This window comes from Staurois parvus, unplaced genomic scaffold (genome assembly GCF_062004578.1).
Source record: "Staurois parvus isolate SC_StPar_1 unplaced genomic scaffold, SC_StPar_1.0 ptg000232l, whole genome shotgun sequence".
Classification (NCBI taxonomy): domain Eukaryota; kingdom Metazoa; phylum Chordata; class Amphibia; order Anura; family Ranidae; genus Staurois; species Staurois parvus.
Window position 1 is genome coordinate 822,618 of NW_028318028.1, and position 16,802 is coordinate 839,419.

The following is a 16,802-nucleotide window of genomic DNA, read 5'->3' on the forward strand; positions in this document are numbered from 1 at the left end:
GTCAGGAAGGGGGGTTATACCTCTGAAGGGCAAGTGGTTAAAGAAAACATAATTAATCAGACCGGACCACCTTCTTCCATTGCTCCATAGTCCAGTTCTGATTCTCACATGCCAGTAGTTGGTGCCTTTGGCTGTAGACAGCATGGGCACCCTGACCGATCTGCAGTTACACAGCCGCATACACAACAAACTGCAATGCCCATTTTTTTCTGCTTTCAAGACATCAACTTCAGGGACAACATGTTTACTTGCTGCCAGGGAATATCTGATTGCCTCTCGGGAGATCAGGAAGGAATTTTTTTCCCTGCAGGAGCAAATTGGATTATGCTTTGCTGGGATTTTTTTGCCTTCCTCTGGATCAACTGTGGGTGTAGGATTATAACTTTGTTTTCATTTTTTATTAATGGTTGAACTGGATGGACTTTTGTCTTTTTTCAGCCAGACTAACTATGTAACTATGTCCCACTGACTTTCAGATGCCATTGTATCGAGATAATTAATGTTATTCACTTAAAGTGTTTGTAAAGGCTCAAGCATTTTTGCTTTTATACATTCTATGCATGAAGGTAAAAAAAACCCGTATGCAGCAGCCCCCCTAGTTGCCCCATCTCAATCCAGCATTGTGCATGAGATCCTTGGCTCTCCAGGGACTCTCCCTTCTCATTGGCTGAGACAACAGGGGGAGCCAATGTCAATCACAGCCAGTGAGCCAGTGAGGAGGGAGTGGGGGCTGGGTCAAGCCGTGTCTCTGTGTGCTAATGGATACGTAGAGCAACAGCTCAGGAGCAAGCCTTCTTGGGTGCTCCCATAGCAAGCTGGCTACTCTGTGGGCACTAAGCAGGAGGGAGGAGCCAGGGGACCTGTGAAGAGGAGAATCTGGGCTGCTCTGTTAAAAACCATTGCACATAGCAGGTAATTATGACATTTAATATCACTTTAACCTGTCAGTGCTCATAAAGGTATGGTTGATCGGTGTATGTATGTCATTATATTATTTTTTACCAGTAAAATCTTATTTTCCTGAAAACAAAAAAAAGTCCATATATTACATTTTTCTCCACTCATCATAGTTGCATAGTTAGTCTGGCTGAAAAAATGATAAAAGTCCATCCAGTTCAACCATAAAAAAAAAAAAAAAAAGTTATAATCCTACACTCACAGTTGATCCAGAGGAAGGCAAAAAACCGAGCAAAGCATGATCCAATTTGCTCCTGCAGGAGAAAAAATTCCTTCCTGATCTCCCGAGAGGCAATCGAATAGTCCCTGGATCAATTTTACCTATAAATGTTAGTATCCGGTTATATTCTGTGTATCTAAGAAATAATCCAGGACTTTTTTTAAAGCAATCCACTGAGCTGGCCAGAACCAACTCTTGAGGGAGTCTATTCCGCATTTTCACAGCTCTTACTGTGAAGAAACCTTTCCGTGTTTGGAGATTACATTTCTTTTCCTCCAGACGTAAAGGGTGCCCCCTTGTCCTCTGTGATGAGCTCATGGTGAATAGCTCTACACCGAGTTCACTATATGAAGCACTGATGTATTTATAGATATTGATCATATCCCCCCTTAATCTCCTCTTCTCAAGAGAGAATAAATTCAGTTCCTCTAATCTTTCCTCATAGCTGATCTCCTCCATGCCTCTTATCAGTTTGGTTGCCCTTTTCTGTACTTTCCCCAATGTTCTTTTTGTGAATTGGCGCCCAAAACTGAACTGCATATTCCAGATGAGGTCTTACTAATGATTTGTACCGGGGTGATATGATATCTCTCTCTGGAGTCTATACCTCTTTTAATACATGAAAACTTCAGAACAGTACAGGTGTTTGTGTTGCCTGTTTGCTATGTAAATGAATTACCATGTGCTTTTACACCTGTGCCCTGCTCTTCAGTATGTCTAGGTAGAATCACTTAGTCTCTCTGCCGTCCCAAATAAAAGGAATTTTCCCATCACTGTCCCATCTTCAGAGGAGGTAATCCAACCAGATCTATATGTGTTTACTTTGTGTGTTTGATGTGTATACATCCTGTACATCCTGGCTTATGCCACCTTTTTTGGCAGAGGAATGGGAAGGTTTGGGGAGGGGTGTGGGCACAGTATTGAGGGAGGGGTAAGGTGTATGGGCACACAGGACAGATTATAAGACACAGCAGGACAGATCATAAGACACGGTACGTAAGAGATACTAGCAGTGACAGAGAGGAAAGCAGCAAACTGCACATACCTGGGAGGAGAGCTGTCATACGCTGGAGAGCAGGACACCTAAGGTAACCAGACAAGAACTTTGAACTGTCTCCTCCTCCTGATCTTACCTGTACAGGTGAACACACATAATGTAGCAGTTCCTTTCTCTGCCTAATAATAGCTATTCCGGCTGGAACACATTTCATAGATTCTACCTGTACAGATAATCATAGAACAAGTCAACGGAGCTTTTCATCCCCATCCACCTGTAGCCAGTGGCGTCCCGAGGCAGGTGCGGGGGGTGAGCGCCACACGGGGTGACACCTATCACACGGGGTGACACCGGACCTACTCCACAAAAAGGTAAGTTGTAAAGCAAGCTGATGATCCCCACAGGATGGATCAGATCTGCAGATTGAGCATAACAGATCGGACTCCGATCCATTATGCTCCCCAGTCCGCAGATCCGATCCATCCTGCGGGGATCGTCGGCTTTCTTTACAACTTACCTTTTTGTGGAGCGGATCCGGTGTCACCCTGTATAGGTTGCATGCCGACGATCCCCGCAGGATGGACTGGATCTGCGGATTGGGGAGCATAATGGATCGGACTCCGATCCATTATGCTCAATCCACAGATCCGAACCATCCTGCGGGGATCGTCGGCATGCAACCTATACAGGGTGACACCGGATCCGCTCCACAAAAAGGTAAGTTGTAAAGAAAGCCGACGATCCCCGCAGGATGGATCAGATCTGCGGACTGGGGAGCATAATGGATCGGAGTCCGATCTATTATGCTCAATCTGTAGATCTGATCCATTTTGCGGGGATCGTCAGAGGGGGTGTCACCAAATGTTACCGCACCGGGTGACACTAACCCTAGGGACACCCCTGCCTGTAACTCCAGCCAAAAGGTTTGGCAGGAGATGTAACCCAAAGTTATGCAGTCCTATGTCATATTGTGTCTTTGTATTGTACAGGTTACCATGCTGTCCAATTGTGTTTTTTTTTTTTTTTGTTTTCCTTTATGTTGATTGTGGGTTTTTTTTTTTTTTTCTTATTGCAAAGTTTACACCTAACGCGTTGTTGTAACTCTGTTCTGGAAAAAAATGGGCTTTGGCGTTCAATAAAAATTTACAATAATTAAAAAAAAGTTTGGCAGGAGGTACACTTGAATGCACCCATATATAGATAAGACAAAGGTCTGTTTTTATTTTTTAACTACTTGCCCTCCAGAGGATTTACCCCCCTTCCTGACCAGGCCGTTTTTTTTGCGATACGGCGTTGCGTTACTTTAACTGACAATTGCGCTGTCATGTAACGTTGTACATAAATGAAATTTATGTCCTTTTTTCCTACAAATAGAGCTTTCTTTCAGTGGTATAAACAAAAAAAAAACGACAATTTTGAAAAAAAAAACTATATTTTTGACTTTTTGCTATAAAACATATCCAGTAAAACATTTTAAAAATAAAACTTCTTAATAAATTTAGGCCAAAATGTATTCTGCAACATATCTTTGCTAAAAAAAATTAAATGTGTGTAAATTAATTGGTTTATGTGAAAGTTATAGCGTCTACAAATGGCGGTATATATACTGGAATTTTATTTATTTATGTATTTTACTAGTAATGGTGGCGATTAGCGACTTACTGCGGGACTGAGGGACTGTGGCGGGCATTCTGACACTGGCGGGAACTAACTGCCACTGACATCCCAATGAAACTAATACATACCAATGATACTAATACATATAAAAAGCACTGACATTGTACTAATGACACTGGGCAGGAAGGGGTTAACATCTGGAGCGATCAAAGGGTTAACTGTGTGCTGTGTTGTGTTTTACATAATGTGCTCTGTGTGTTTAACTATGTAGACAAGCTGCTGAGCAATACAAAGCAGCCTGTTCCTGCTGACAAGGGAGATATATGTGTTGTTTACACACAGACCTCTCCCCTGTCAGCTCCGCCGACAATCACTGTGTCCTGGCCAAGAATTGTCAGCCAGGACCAATTTATTGACATGCCGAGGAGCCAATAGCAGCATGGGCAGGGAACGCGCTCACGCCCCCTATCCGGAAATGCAAATCATGTGTGTATTTATATATACAGTATATATACATATATATGTGATTTTGAGCATCCCAGCCACCCTGTAGCAGTACTTCTGCTGTAGGGCAGTCGGGAAGCGGTTAAGGAAGTTTTTTTGTTTGTAGACAAGCATAAGAAAAGTTGTACGCATATCCACTTAAAGTGGTTGTAAACCTCAGACATGTAATATGAACAAAGCATATCCCTCTATAGTGTGTGCTTGTCTCAATCCAGAGGGCACAAGGGGTTATTTACTAAAATGTAAGAGTGCAAAATCTGGTGTAACTCTGCATATCACCTTCCCGGTTTTATTGCCAAAGCTTAATTGAACTCCTAAGTGGCATTTCTGTTTGCTCCTTCATTTCTCTGCTTTCTCTCTGAGTCATTTCTGACACGTTTTCCTGACACCAAGAGAATAATGGAGACAGGGGAGGGACATCCAGCAGATTGACAGCCTCCTGTGTGCTGTGTGCGTGTGTGTGTGTGTGGGGGGGGGGTCTCTTCCCTCCAATCACCTCTCAGAGCTCTCCTCACTGAGCTCTGCAGAGTGTAACTTCAACTCTCCACCCCTTTTGTCTAAACTCAGACAAGCTTTATAAATTCAGCACTTTAAACAGATGTAGAGAATAGAAGACTGCAGATATACAGTTAAAACTTATTATGTAGGAGGATTTGTTTTGTCTCTGTGTATTGTCTGAGGCCAGTCACTTCACTGTGGTATACAGTATGTAAGGGTTTACAACCACTTTTATGTTGTAGTTCCAATCAATAGAGTATTAGACAATCACATGTATCACTACAAATCAATAAATGCATCATAAAGTTATCAGCTATATTTATACAGTTCAGGTACCATCTAAACTTCCACTCACATACATTCATATACATCTTAACAAGTTATTCAAGTGTTATAGTGGATTGCAATTCCATCCACGGAGACCAGAGTTTTTCCAATTTTTTTTGGCCATCCCCAATCCTCATATGTTAACTTGTACAAAGGGACTAACTATTATTATTATTATTATTACAAAGCAGGATTTATATAGCACCAACATCACTTTAAAATTTAAAGGGACACAGTACAGTTACAATACAATAAAATACAAGAGGGTTAAGAGGGTCCTGCTCATAACAGCTTACAGTATAATAAGGTGTGGCAAGTGCTGTAAAAGGTCCTAACTGTGGGGGATGAGCTGATGGAAGAGTTAAAAGTTGATACTGTAGTTGGATGCGTGATAGGCACCCCTGAAGAGATAAGTTTTCAGGGATCGCCTAAAGGCAGCCAGAGTAGGAGATAGTCTGACAGATTGAGGTAGAGAGTTTCAGAGGATGGGAAAGGCTCTGGAGAAGTCCTGGAAACAAGAATGGATGGAGGAGACTAGAGAGCTAGAGAGCAGGAGGTCTTGGGAGAAGCGGAGAGCATGGTTTGGGTGATATTTGGAGACAAGATTGGTGACGTAGCTCAGAACAGAGTTGTGAATGGCTTTATATGTTGTTGTTAGTATTTTGAATTTATATCCCAGGGCAATCAGAAGCCAATGGAGGGATTGGCAGAAAGGGGTGGCAGACACTGAGTGGATGGTAAGGTAGATGATTCTGGTTGCAGCATTCATGATCAACTGAGGAGGGGATAACCTATGGAGAGGTTGGCTTATGAGAAGGGGTTTGCAATAGTCAAGGCTAGAGATAATAAGGTAGTGAATGAGTAGTCTGGTGGTTTCATTAGTTAAAAAAGGGGGAATTTTAGAGATGTTACGAAGGTGAAGTGTACAAGCTTTTGACAGCGATTGGATTTGGATCCAAAAGAACAGGTCAGGGTCTAGGTTAGACCTAGTCGCCTGGTATGAGGGGAGAGACTGATAGTTGTATTATTGATCTTGATGGAACAGTCATGGAGGAGAGCACAAGCAAGGGGGAATATTACCAGCTTGTTTTTAGAGAGATTTTGTTTGGGAAGTGGTGCGATATCCATGTTGATATGGCAATGTTAATGAGGTGTTATCGACAATGGGCCCACTCAGGCAGGTCAGGTGGGGGCACGCCTTCTCCATTTTCGGCATTTCAAACCGGCTTCAATCCGGGCCATCTGGGCCATCAGCACAGTATCTTTAGGGCATGCTTGGGTGTTCAAGAGCCCTCCTCATCTCAAATCCACCCCTACGGCCCTTCCACGTTTCGGAGAAAGGAGGGAAATCCTGCTGTCCTATGTGGACTCTCTGCTGGCGCAGGGTGCTGTCGTGCCAGTTCTGGAGGGCGATGAATTTCAGGGCATGTACTCGTCCCTCTTACTGGTCCAGAAAAGAAACAGGGCCTGGAGGCCAGTCATAGATCTCACCCATCTAAACTCCTTTATCAGGAAGTCAAAATTGAAGATGGAAACGCTGTTCACAATTCAACAAGCAATTCAACCAGGTGACTGACTCCTACCTATAGATCTGAAGGGCGCTTACTTTCATGTGCCCATTGCAAGAGATTTTCAGAGATTCCTCCGGTTTGCTGTAGACCATCGGCATCTCCAGTTCGTGTCTGCCTTTTGGGCTTTCAATGTCGCCTCCTGTGTTTTCAAAAGTCTTGTTGGCGGTCGTGGCCCTGATCAGAACCAGAGGCATTCGCCTGCACCATTACCTAGACGACCTGCTCCTACTATCCAAAGACAGAGAACAGCTACTACAGCACAGGGCTCATGTCACACTTCTTGAGTTCAGGTGGTTGCTGAATATGGAGAAGAGCCATTTAGAGCCCACTCAGTCTCTAATATTCCTTGGGGCTCATCTCGACCCAATCAGCACCACCATGTCCCTGCCCGTGGAGAAGATTCCGATGATCCGGAGCCGAATACTACCTGCCCTGTCCTCCTCGCATCTTCGGGCCCTCCAATGCCTGAAAATCATTGGCACCATGGTGTCCACAGTGCCAATGGTGAAGTGGGCACAGTGGAGATTGTGACCCTTCCAGAAGGGCTTTCTTCAACAATGGAATCCAGGCAAAATGGGCCAGGTCATTTACATATCTCCCTCCATGAAGGAGAACTTTCCTTGGTGGCTGCAGTGGAAGAACCTGCTCAACTGCTATTTTATTGCCCCCATCTCCTGGGTCACAATCACAATGGATGCCAGCAACTTCGGATGGGGTGCTCTCTGCAGTCTGAGATAGCTCAAAGCAGATGAAGCTTTCCCTCCCACAGGTTGGGGTGCAACGTCCCGGAATTACGAGTGGTGATCTGTGCCCTACGGCCTTCCAGCACCTAACACAGGGGAATTCAGTCCCCCTGAGGTCCAACAATAAACGGCAGTGTCCTACATATGGAGACAAGGCGGGACCCAAAGCCTGTCCCTCTTGCCAGAGGTTGAGCCAATCATGGCTTGGGCTCAGAGAAACCTGTCCAACAAATCGGCAGTATACATCCCCGGAGTCCAGAACTCTCAAGCAGACATCCTATCCAGGGTTTAACTGGACAACAGTGAGTGGTCTCTCGACACAGAAGTCTTCAAGTGGATACTGACCCTTGGGATCAGTCCGGAAGTTGACCTGTTTGCCTCCCTGTGCAACAGCAAACTGGAAATGTACTACACCAGGAATCGCTGTCCCCAGTCCTTCAGGGTGGATGCTCTGATGGATCAGTGGAGGTTTCGCACATCTTATGCATTCCCCCCAGTCCCTGTCATCTTCAGGTTTCTGTGGAGGCTCAGAGCAGAAGCAGTGGAGGTAGTGGCCATAATTCCATACTGGCCAAGCAGACTATGGTTTCCCTTACTTGCATAGCTCAGCTTTCGGGATCCGGTTTCTCTCCCTCTTAAGCCAGACCTGCTGTCGCAGGGGGCCATTCTTCACCCTTGCCCAGCCCAGCTTCATCTAATGGTCTGGTTCTTGAGAGGGGGAGGCTGGAGGCCTTAGACTGTCCTGCTGAAGTCATCCTTACCCTGATAAATGCCATAAGACCAAGTACCAACAGGGTCTATGGAAAAGCCTGGTCTATGTTCGTAGACTATATATTGACCGTGGGCGGATCCTTTAGTAATCCGAGGGTTCAGAATGTCCTGGGATTCCTACAGTCAGACCTGGACCTGCCCCTGTCAGTCAGCACCCTCAGGGTTCAAGTGTCAGCCATCTCGGCCTTCACTGGAGTATCTCTTTTTCAGCAATTCGTCAAAAGGACAGTATGGTTGAGGCCCCAGAGGAAACTGAGATTCCCGAAACAGGACCTTCCGCTTGTCCTCGACTTCTTCTCTGGAGGTGCTCCAGAATCAGCTGGTCCTCCCATAGTGAGAGAGCTCTCCATCAAGGCGTAGTGGTTACATCAGCAAAAAGAGTCTTTGAAATTGGGAACATTGGCTGCAAAGAACAGTTTTTGACATTCTTCCCGGATCAAGTGGTTATCATCCCTATGCTAGGTTCTAACCATAAAGTGACCTTGGTCTTCCACGAAAGTCCATTGTCCTGCCAATGTTTAGAGCCTCAGGAGTCAATGACGTTCATCCCCTGGACGTGGGTGAGACCTTAAGGTTATACTTGCAGATCACAGCATCCTTCTGTAGGTCGAACCGTCTATTCATCCTTTTCCATGGGAAGAGTAAAGGAGACCGGATGTCTCCCAGGTCAATCACAGCCTGGATCGTCCAGGCCATCCAAATGGTCTAGAGAGCTAAAGGCTTGATGCCTCCGAAGGCGGTGATCACACACTGAACCAGAAGTGTGGCTACATCCTGGGCAGCTTCCCGGCATGTCGCCCCTGAGATGATCTGCAGAGAGGACTCATGGTCCTTAATCAACACTTTTATGGCCCATTACTGTGTAGAGCCTGCCTCCTTATCCTCTGTTAATTTTAGTTTGGGGCAAATTAAAGTCTTTGTTTGAGAAACTGCCCGCCCGTGTGTATATGGCTAGTTATTTCCCATACATATGCTGCCATGGAGTCTGTCAGGAAAACAGAAAATTTCCTATCAAATACTTAACGTAATTTTCCTTTCCCGATGGACTCCATGGCAGCTGGAGTACCCTCCCAATGCCATGAGTAGGCTAGTTATGGAACACGGCCTCTGGCAAGGAGCAAAGATTTATGGGAGTCGGGTCCTATAGGAGAGAAGAGGGCAGGACTAACCCATATGTATGCTGCCATGGAGTCCATCAGGAAAGGAAAATTATGGTAAGTATTTGATAGGAAATTTTCCATTTTTTTGACCCTACCTAGACTTGAACATTAGTTGTAAGACTTGGTATATTACACCTATCATATGCACATATTGATGCAAAATATTTAAAGGCTATAAATGTCTTTTACTTTAACCATCTGAGTTCCCAGTGCTGTTTTGTCACCAGGGCCTTTTTAAAACTGTGCCGGGCTCAGCAGCTCAGAGACTCAGAGAGTGATATCCTGTCATTCCTGTTGCAGCTCTGTCCAGCATCTCCCTTCAGCAGCAGATCACTGCAATAGTGGTCTATTGCTGGTTGGTTGCAATCAGTAATAGATCAATACTGAAAGTGATCATTTGCTTCAAAGTTGCATGACCAGATCCAGACCCCACCATGAAGAAACTATAGAGTAAAAATAAGTAAATTAATACTATCTATCTATCTATCTATCTATCTATCTATCTATCTATCTATCTACCATTTCCTCCCAAAATGAATCCCCAGGTCTAACCTGGTGCTGTTTTGTATATTTTCAGTTAAAGGTTTACAATGGCTTTTCTTATCTCCTTACACAGGTACTACCTGGTCATGGGATCTGTAGAGCCCTTAGGTCTTCTCTTCCGCTTGTACATCTACTCCATCCATGGGTACGTGTGTGAAGTGCTCTTTACAGCTTTTTGGGACTTTGCTGGCAGCAGAGACTGGAGGTTCCGGGGTGTTTCCAGTGTTTGGGCGCTTTTCATTTATGGAGTGGCCATGTTGGGTATAGAGCACATGTACCTATATCTGCGGTTCCATTGCAGCGTCCTTCTCCGTGCCTTTCTCTACACTTTTTGGGTGTACTTTTGTGAGTTCAGTTCTGGATGGATACTGAGATGTTTGAGAGCCTGCCCTTGGGACTATAGTCACTATAGATACAACTTTAAGGGCCTGGTGACATTGGAGTATGCTCCTTTCTGGCTATTAGGAGTTGTCATCTTAGAGAAATATCTGATTTGGTACACACTTCACTTGCGCCTGGATGGAAGCTGAGAAAGAAGCAGAGGCAGAAACCCTGAAGGCTTTAAATAAGTGGATGAAGACCCTTTTTGTGCAATAGTTGGAATTTTATGTTTACTTTGGTTTTATTTGGAATACAAAAACAGTACATCAATTAAAAAAACAATACTTTGCATTTTGCATAATTTGTTAGGAAATCACTAAAATATCCAGTGTAAAAAAATGACAAACATATTTAACAAAATATTAGCTTACTAGTTCATATTGGGATATTATGCCATTAATTTGGGGCTGTAGATCCTGCCAGTTGATATGTACCCATATCAGATAGCACTTTTTTATATGTTAAAAAAAATCTGAAGAATATATTTAAAAAATCAAAAATATATTTTTTTAAAATATATTCTTCTGATTTTTTTTACCATATGAAAAAAAGTAATTTTAACATATATTTTTTACATATATTTATAAATGCATTCCAAAGATGTAGATTTGTATTTTTAAGGACATACAGTATATTTGAAATGTATTTTGAAAAATATTTTTCATATATTTTGTAATAAAAACGCATTTCAACATGCAGTATATATCTAAATTGAAATATATATATATATATATATATATATATAAATATATTGAATATGGCCAAAATTGTATTTCAAATATATGGCAATGTATTTGGGAAAAATATTTAAAATATATCTTTCAAATACATTTTTCTTCCATGTGGGAAAAGGCAAGGCCACACATGAATTGAAATTCATGTCCATGCTGAACTAGCTGAATTTCGATCCGTCTATGGCCAGCTTTAGCTGTTAACATTAAAACCGAAATTTAACTATGGTAATGTAATTTCCAAAATCAGTTTAAACTATTTTGTTTAATCTGCAGCTCTCACTGAAATATTAAATTTTTTATGTATTTATGGCTTTGTAACCTTTATCATGAGGTTTTTTTATTGTATATTTATAATAATAAAATAACAATTTTTTTACTGTAAAATTCTTTCAGATTAGTTCTTATATTTTCCTGGCAGCACATTTAAAGTCTGTGTTTTGGATGTAGCTTTCACTTACTGCTATAGAATTGACAACACTTTTGGGGGTTATTTACTAAAACCGGAGAGTGCAAAGTCTGGTGCATCTCTGCATAGAAACCAATCAGCTTCCAGGTTTTATTGCCAAAGCTGAATTAACAATCTGAAGTTAGAAGCTGATTGGCTACCATGCACAGCTGCACCAGATTGTGAGTGTTCCAGTTTTAGTAAATCTCGCCCCTTTGTGTCTGGCACCTAATTGTGCTTTTGCTTTATCACCCTGACACAAGGGCTTCCAATGGAGACTACAAAAGTCTATTTCAACACGCATTACAGAGATACGGTCAATTATTGTTGTCATTAGGAAACCAACCTTGAAAATGTCATACATTCTTTGTCTGAGTGCATGCAGACATTAAAGCGGAGCGCCAGTCTCTACAGCAATTTTTTATTTTTTTTTAACCTCCCTGGCGGTATTCCTGAGTGTAGCTCGGGGGAAAGTTTCAGCACGACATGCGGTAACCCCGAGCTACACTCGGCAATACCCTGCAGCGTTGCTTCGGGATCTCTTCTTCACTTACCTTGTCCTTACATACAAACACATGTGAAGGGATCAGGAACAGCACTGCAGCAAGGAGCAATCAGACTGAGAGGAATTGGGGCAGAACTAGCAGCCAATCAAATGAGCTGCAGACATGTGCTGACAATAGCTGACAACGAGGGAGAGCTGACAGAGATAAGTCAGAAAGGGGGAAGAGACCCCCTAGAGCAGTGGTTCTCAACCTTTCTAATGCCGCGACCCCTTAATACAGTTCCTCATGTTGTGGTGACCCCCAACCATAAAATTATTTTCGTTGCTACTTCATAACTGTAATTTTGCAGTGGGAGGACTAGTGCCACATCATTGGTGTCAGTGGAAGGAGTAGTGCCCCATCACTGATGTCAGTGGGATGAATAGTGTCCCATCGTTGGTATCAGTGGGAGGAATAGTGCCCCATCACTGATGTCAGTGGGATGAATAGTGTCCCATCGTTGGTATCAGTGGGAGGAATAGTGCCCCATCGTTGGTATCAGTGGGAGGAATAGTGCCCCATTGTTGGTATCAGTGGGAAGAATAGTGCCCCATCATTGGTATCAGTGGGGGGAATAGTGCCCCATCGTTGGTGTCAGTGGGAAGAATAGTGCTCCATCGTTGGTGTCAGTGGGGGGAATAGTGCCCCATCATTGGTGTCAGTGGGAGGAATAGTGCCCCATCATTGGTGTCAGTGGGAGGAATAGTGCCCCATCATTGGTGTCAGTGGGAGGAATAGTGCCCCATCATTGGTGTCAGTGTGGTGGAGGGGGGAATAGTGCCCCATCATTAAGGTCGGGGGGGGAATTAGTGTCCCATCGTTGGTGTCGGTGGGGGGAGGTTTAGTGCCCCATTCTTGGTGTCAGTGGGGGGAGGAATAGTGCCCCATTCTTGGAGTCAGTGGGGGAAGGAATAGTGCCCCATCGTTGGTGTCAGTGGGGGGAGGAATAGTGCCCCATCGTTGGTGTCAGTGGGGGGAGGAATAGTGCCCCATCGTTGGTGTATGTGTGGGAGAAATAGTGCCCCATCGTTGCTATTAGTGACACCAAAGATGGGGCACTATTCCTCCCACTGACACCAATGATACTTACCTTGCTGACCCCTGCTCCAGCCTGGGCTCGCTCTCTCCCTCTCCCATCTACAGCCAGCATACCTGGCTGCAGCAGCAAAATTTGCACTTACCTGTCAGCTGTCTTCCTTCACTGGCCGCTCTCCTCTTCACTCGCTCCGGCAGCTCCCTCGATCTTCTTTGATCTACGCGCGCTGCCGCTCGGCTCCTCCTCTCCAAGCTCCACCTCCTCGCCGGTGATTGGCCGCCTGTGTGTCTCTCCTGAGCTACAGTTCCGGTGGCCAATCAGCGGCGAGGAGGCGGAGCTGTTGAGTGATCCCGGAGGTGTGGCCAGGTGACAGGGGCAGCATGTCATCCCGCCCACACATCGCCTAAGACCATCGGAAATATGTGTTTTCCGATGGTCTTAGGCGACCCCTGTGAAATGGTCGTTCGACCCCCAAAGGGGTCGCAACCCACAGGTTGAGAACCGCTGCCCTAGAGGAAAGAGGGATTACTCTATCCATCCATCCAACTCCAGGAAAGCAGGCCTCTGGGAAACAGTCAGACCCCCTGCTGGAAAAGGCAAACACTCGACTCATCTATCCATCCATCTGGGACAGGGATATATATGTCCACTCATCTCTAAGTCCATTTAACCCCTCGCCTACAGGGCACTTATACCCCTTCCTGCCAAGGCCAATTTCCAGCTTTCAGTGCTGTCACACTTTCAATGACAATTGCGCGGTCATGCAACACTGTACCCATGTGAAATTTGTATCATTTTTTTGTGACAGATAGAGCTTTATTTTGGTGGTATTTAATCACCTCTGGGTTTTTTATTTTTTCTTAAACAAACCAAAAACCACTGAAAATTTTGAAAAAAAAAGTTTTTTTCTTAGTTTTTGTTATAATATTTTGTAAATAAGTGATTTTTCTCCTTCACTGATGTGCGCTAATGAGGCTGCAGTGATGGGCACTGATAGGCTGCACTGATGGACACTGATGAGGAGGCACTGGTAGTTGGCACTGATGGGCATTAACAGGCATCACTGATGGGCACTGAAAGGCAGCACTCATATATGGCACTGATGGGCGGCATTGATATGCGGCACTGACTGGCACTGAGAGGTGGTACTGATTTGCAGCACTGATAGGTGGCACTGACTGGCATTGATGGGTGACACTGAAAGCAGCTCAGATGGGCACTGATATGTGGCATTGATGGCAAGTGGCACTGATGAGCACTGACAGCTGGCACTCATGGACACTGACAAGTGGCACTGCTGGGGCTACACTGATCATCAGTGCCCTGATGATCAGTGTACATGTCCCCTCTGAGGGATGCAGATTACCGGCTCTCCTCTCCTCTGTCAGCGTGACAGCTCATGAGGAGAGAAATGCCAATAACCGTCATTTCCCTATTTACATGCGATCAGCTGTGATTGGGCACAGCTGATCACATGACCGAGCTGACATCTTCGGCTCTTTCCGTTGATCAGTGATCCTCTGTGTACAAGTGACACAGCGCACCACCGATCGCCGTGCTGCATGCTCCCGGAGCCGCGCATGTGCGGTTAGAATGGGACGATGTCATATGACATCCTCCCAAAATGAGAGAACTGCCTTGCGCCCGTCATTACACTATATGGCGGGCGGGAGGCGGTTAAAGGGACACAAGCTTGTAGGACCTCACTTAACGGTTTGGTCATATACATCAGGTTAGCGCACAATGGTGAAGGAGCACACAAGTTAAAGTTTTTGTGGACTTTTTCAAATATCATTTTTTATATGTTTTTTAAAAAACTTTTGTATATTATTTATTTTTCACTAGTGAATAACACAAGTCACGGATTGTTTTTGTAAATAAGCACGCAGGATTACAATTTAAAGCCAGACTAATTTTTGTTACTAAAATCATTTTGGATTATACATGCTAATCCTATGTTTATATTTCAGTGCAATTATCATATTTAATATTAGTGGAGCGCGACATGATTTGCATATATTTCTGATTATAGTGACACACAAGTTGTAGGCGACCCACATATGTTTTTTATGTTTTTATGTATTTATATACTCATTTACATTTAAAAAATTATATTTCACTCACCAAATAAGATATTTATGCACATATACCATAGTAGCTCACAAGAATGACGGTTTTAAACTCAAACGCGGGAAAACGCAGCTAAACGCGTCAAAAGGCCACTAAACGCTAATAAAAAAAAGCTGAAAAACTCACGTTTTTAACTTTACACAGCTAACGTTACCAGCGTTATCAAAACATCCCGTGCGCATGAGGGCTGAGTCGATTTGCTTGGACTCCTAGGAAGATGACGCCGATATCCCAGGTGTTCCAAGGGAATCGCCTTACAACAACATCGCTTGGGTAGCCAGACTAGAAGAGCTGTATACACAGATAAAAATAAGATATTCAGACATAAAAAAAAATATATATATTATCCATTTAGGAATACACTGCAGGTGGGCATGTGGATGAAAGCAACTTGTAAAAATGGGTGGGACTCCGCTTTAAGTGGCTGCAAATAGGCTGCATGAGATACGCACCGAGATGCAATTTATTAATAAAAATGTGAAAGCAAGTATTTTATTTAAAAAGTCAATCATTTATGATACATTATATTCTTAATTGCTGTGCCCTGATTTAAAATGTCAAATTCAACGGGGGTCTTCTTTAGTGGTAAAGAGGAGTTGCAGATATAGGGACCTCCAGCATGGAAGCAGTCTGTTTACATCATCTCTTCCTGCAGCAGCTGCTCTTCACCATCACTAGGGGGAGCTAAAGAGAAGACAAAGGAGGAATTTTGGATTGAAAATAATCTCATCAGTCTTGTTTGTGATTCCTTGGGCACTAGCTCTGTACATGTCACATCCTCAAATACAAAATGCAGATGGTTCCCATCTCTTTTTGCTGGAAGGTGGTGGAGGGGATTGGAGGGGGTCCCCAATTTGCTGCTGAAACCTTTTTGGAACTAGTCTCACATTCACCACTCATTCAATATGACATACTGTGTTTACATGAAATCTTTCATATTACCTTTTAAAAAAGAACTTAATAAACAAAATATATTTTTGTTCTGAACATAACAAAGAAAAAGCATGCACATACATTCATTACATACGTACATACATCCCCTGTAAACAGGAAATATGTTTCGGCATGTGCGGGAGGTAGAGGAAGGATTGGAGGGTAATCAGCAGATTAGATCTAGATCCTCTTCATGAATTTTAATCATTCTGGGAAGGTAAACAACTTATTTAGAAGAGCAGCCTGTACTCTTCCAATGTGTCACTACAGTCAGATAAAGCCCAGCCCTTCTCAAATCTCAACAGCCCCAGGACATAATATGGCCTAGATTAGTACTCTGACTCATTCCCTTGGTATATATAAGTCATCCAGGTGATAGTCATTAGAGGCAGACAATAAAGAAACATCTGAATAGGCGGCAGAGGCGTAACCAGAGGTCCTGGAGCCCCATAGCAGAATTTTAATGAGGCCCCCTGGGACTTCTTTACTCTCATGGATCTTAAAGTGGAAATTCACTGAAAATATGAGGTTCTGCTCATCCTCCTCTTTGAACCCTCCTCTCTCATTATTGGGAACTTTTTTTATTATTTCTGACAAGTACCTGCTCCCACTTTGCTTGCCTAGGTGAGCAGATCAGAAGTTTGCCCACTTCTTCCATAGCATGTCCCAGGAGACTGAGAGACCATTCAG

The 16,802-nt window shown here is 43.8% G+C and overlaps 1 protein-coding gene and 1 long non-coding RNA gene across 2 annotated transcripts in view; one reads left to right on the forward strand and one right to left on the reverse strand.

Annotated features, from left to right (window-relative positions):
* LOC149460220 (uncharacterized) overlaps nt 1-16,326 on the reverse strand; it is a 28,384-nt gene extending 12,058 nt beyond the window's left edge. The window contains exons 1-2 of the long non-coding RNA XR_016313101.1: nt 16,211-16,326; nt 15,306-15,470 (exon numbers count right to left, since the gene is read on the reverse strand). This is a non-coding gene — a long non-coding RNA (uncharacterized LOC149460220). The remainder of the gene's footprint in view (nt 1-15,305; nt 15,471-16,210) is intronic.
* On the forward strand, nt 2,142-11,407 carry LOC149460221 (transmembrane protein 229B-like). The gene is made up of 2 exons (XM_089679798.1): nt 2,142-2,265; nt 9,982-11,407. Exon 2 carries the CDS (start codon nt 9,995-9,997, stop codon nt 10,436-10,438), a length of 444 nt encoding a protein of 147 aa, XP_089535924.1. The 5' UTR covers nt 2,142-2,265; nt 9,982-9,994; the 3' UTR covers nt 10,439-11,407.
* Nucleotides 16,327-16,802: the final 476 nt, after the last annotated feature.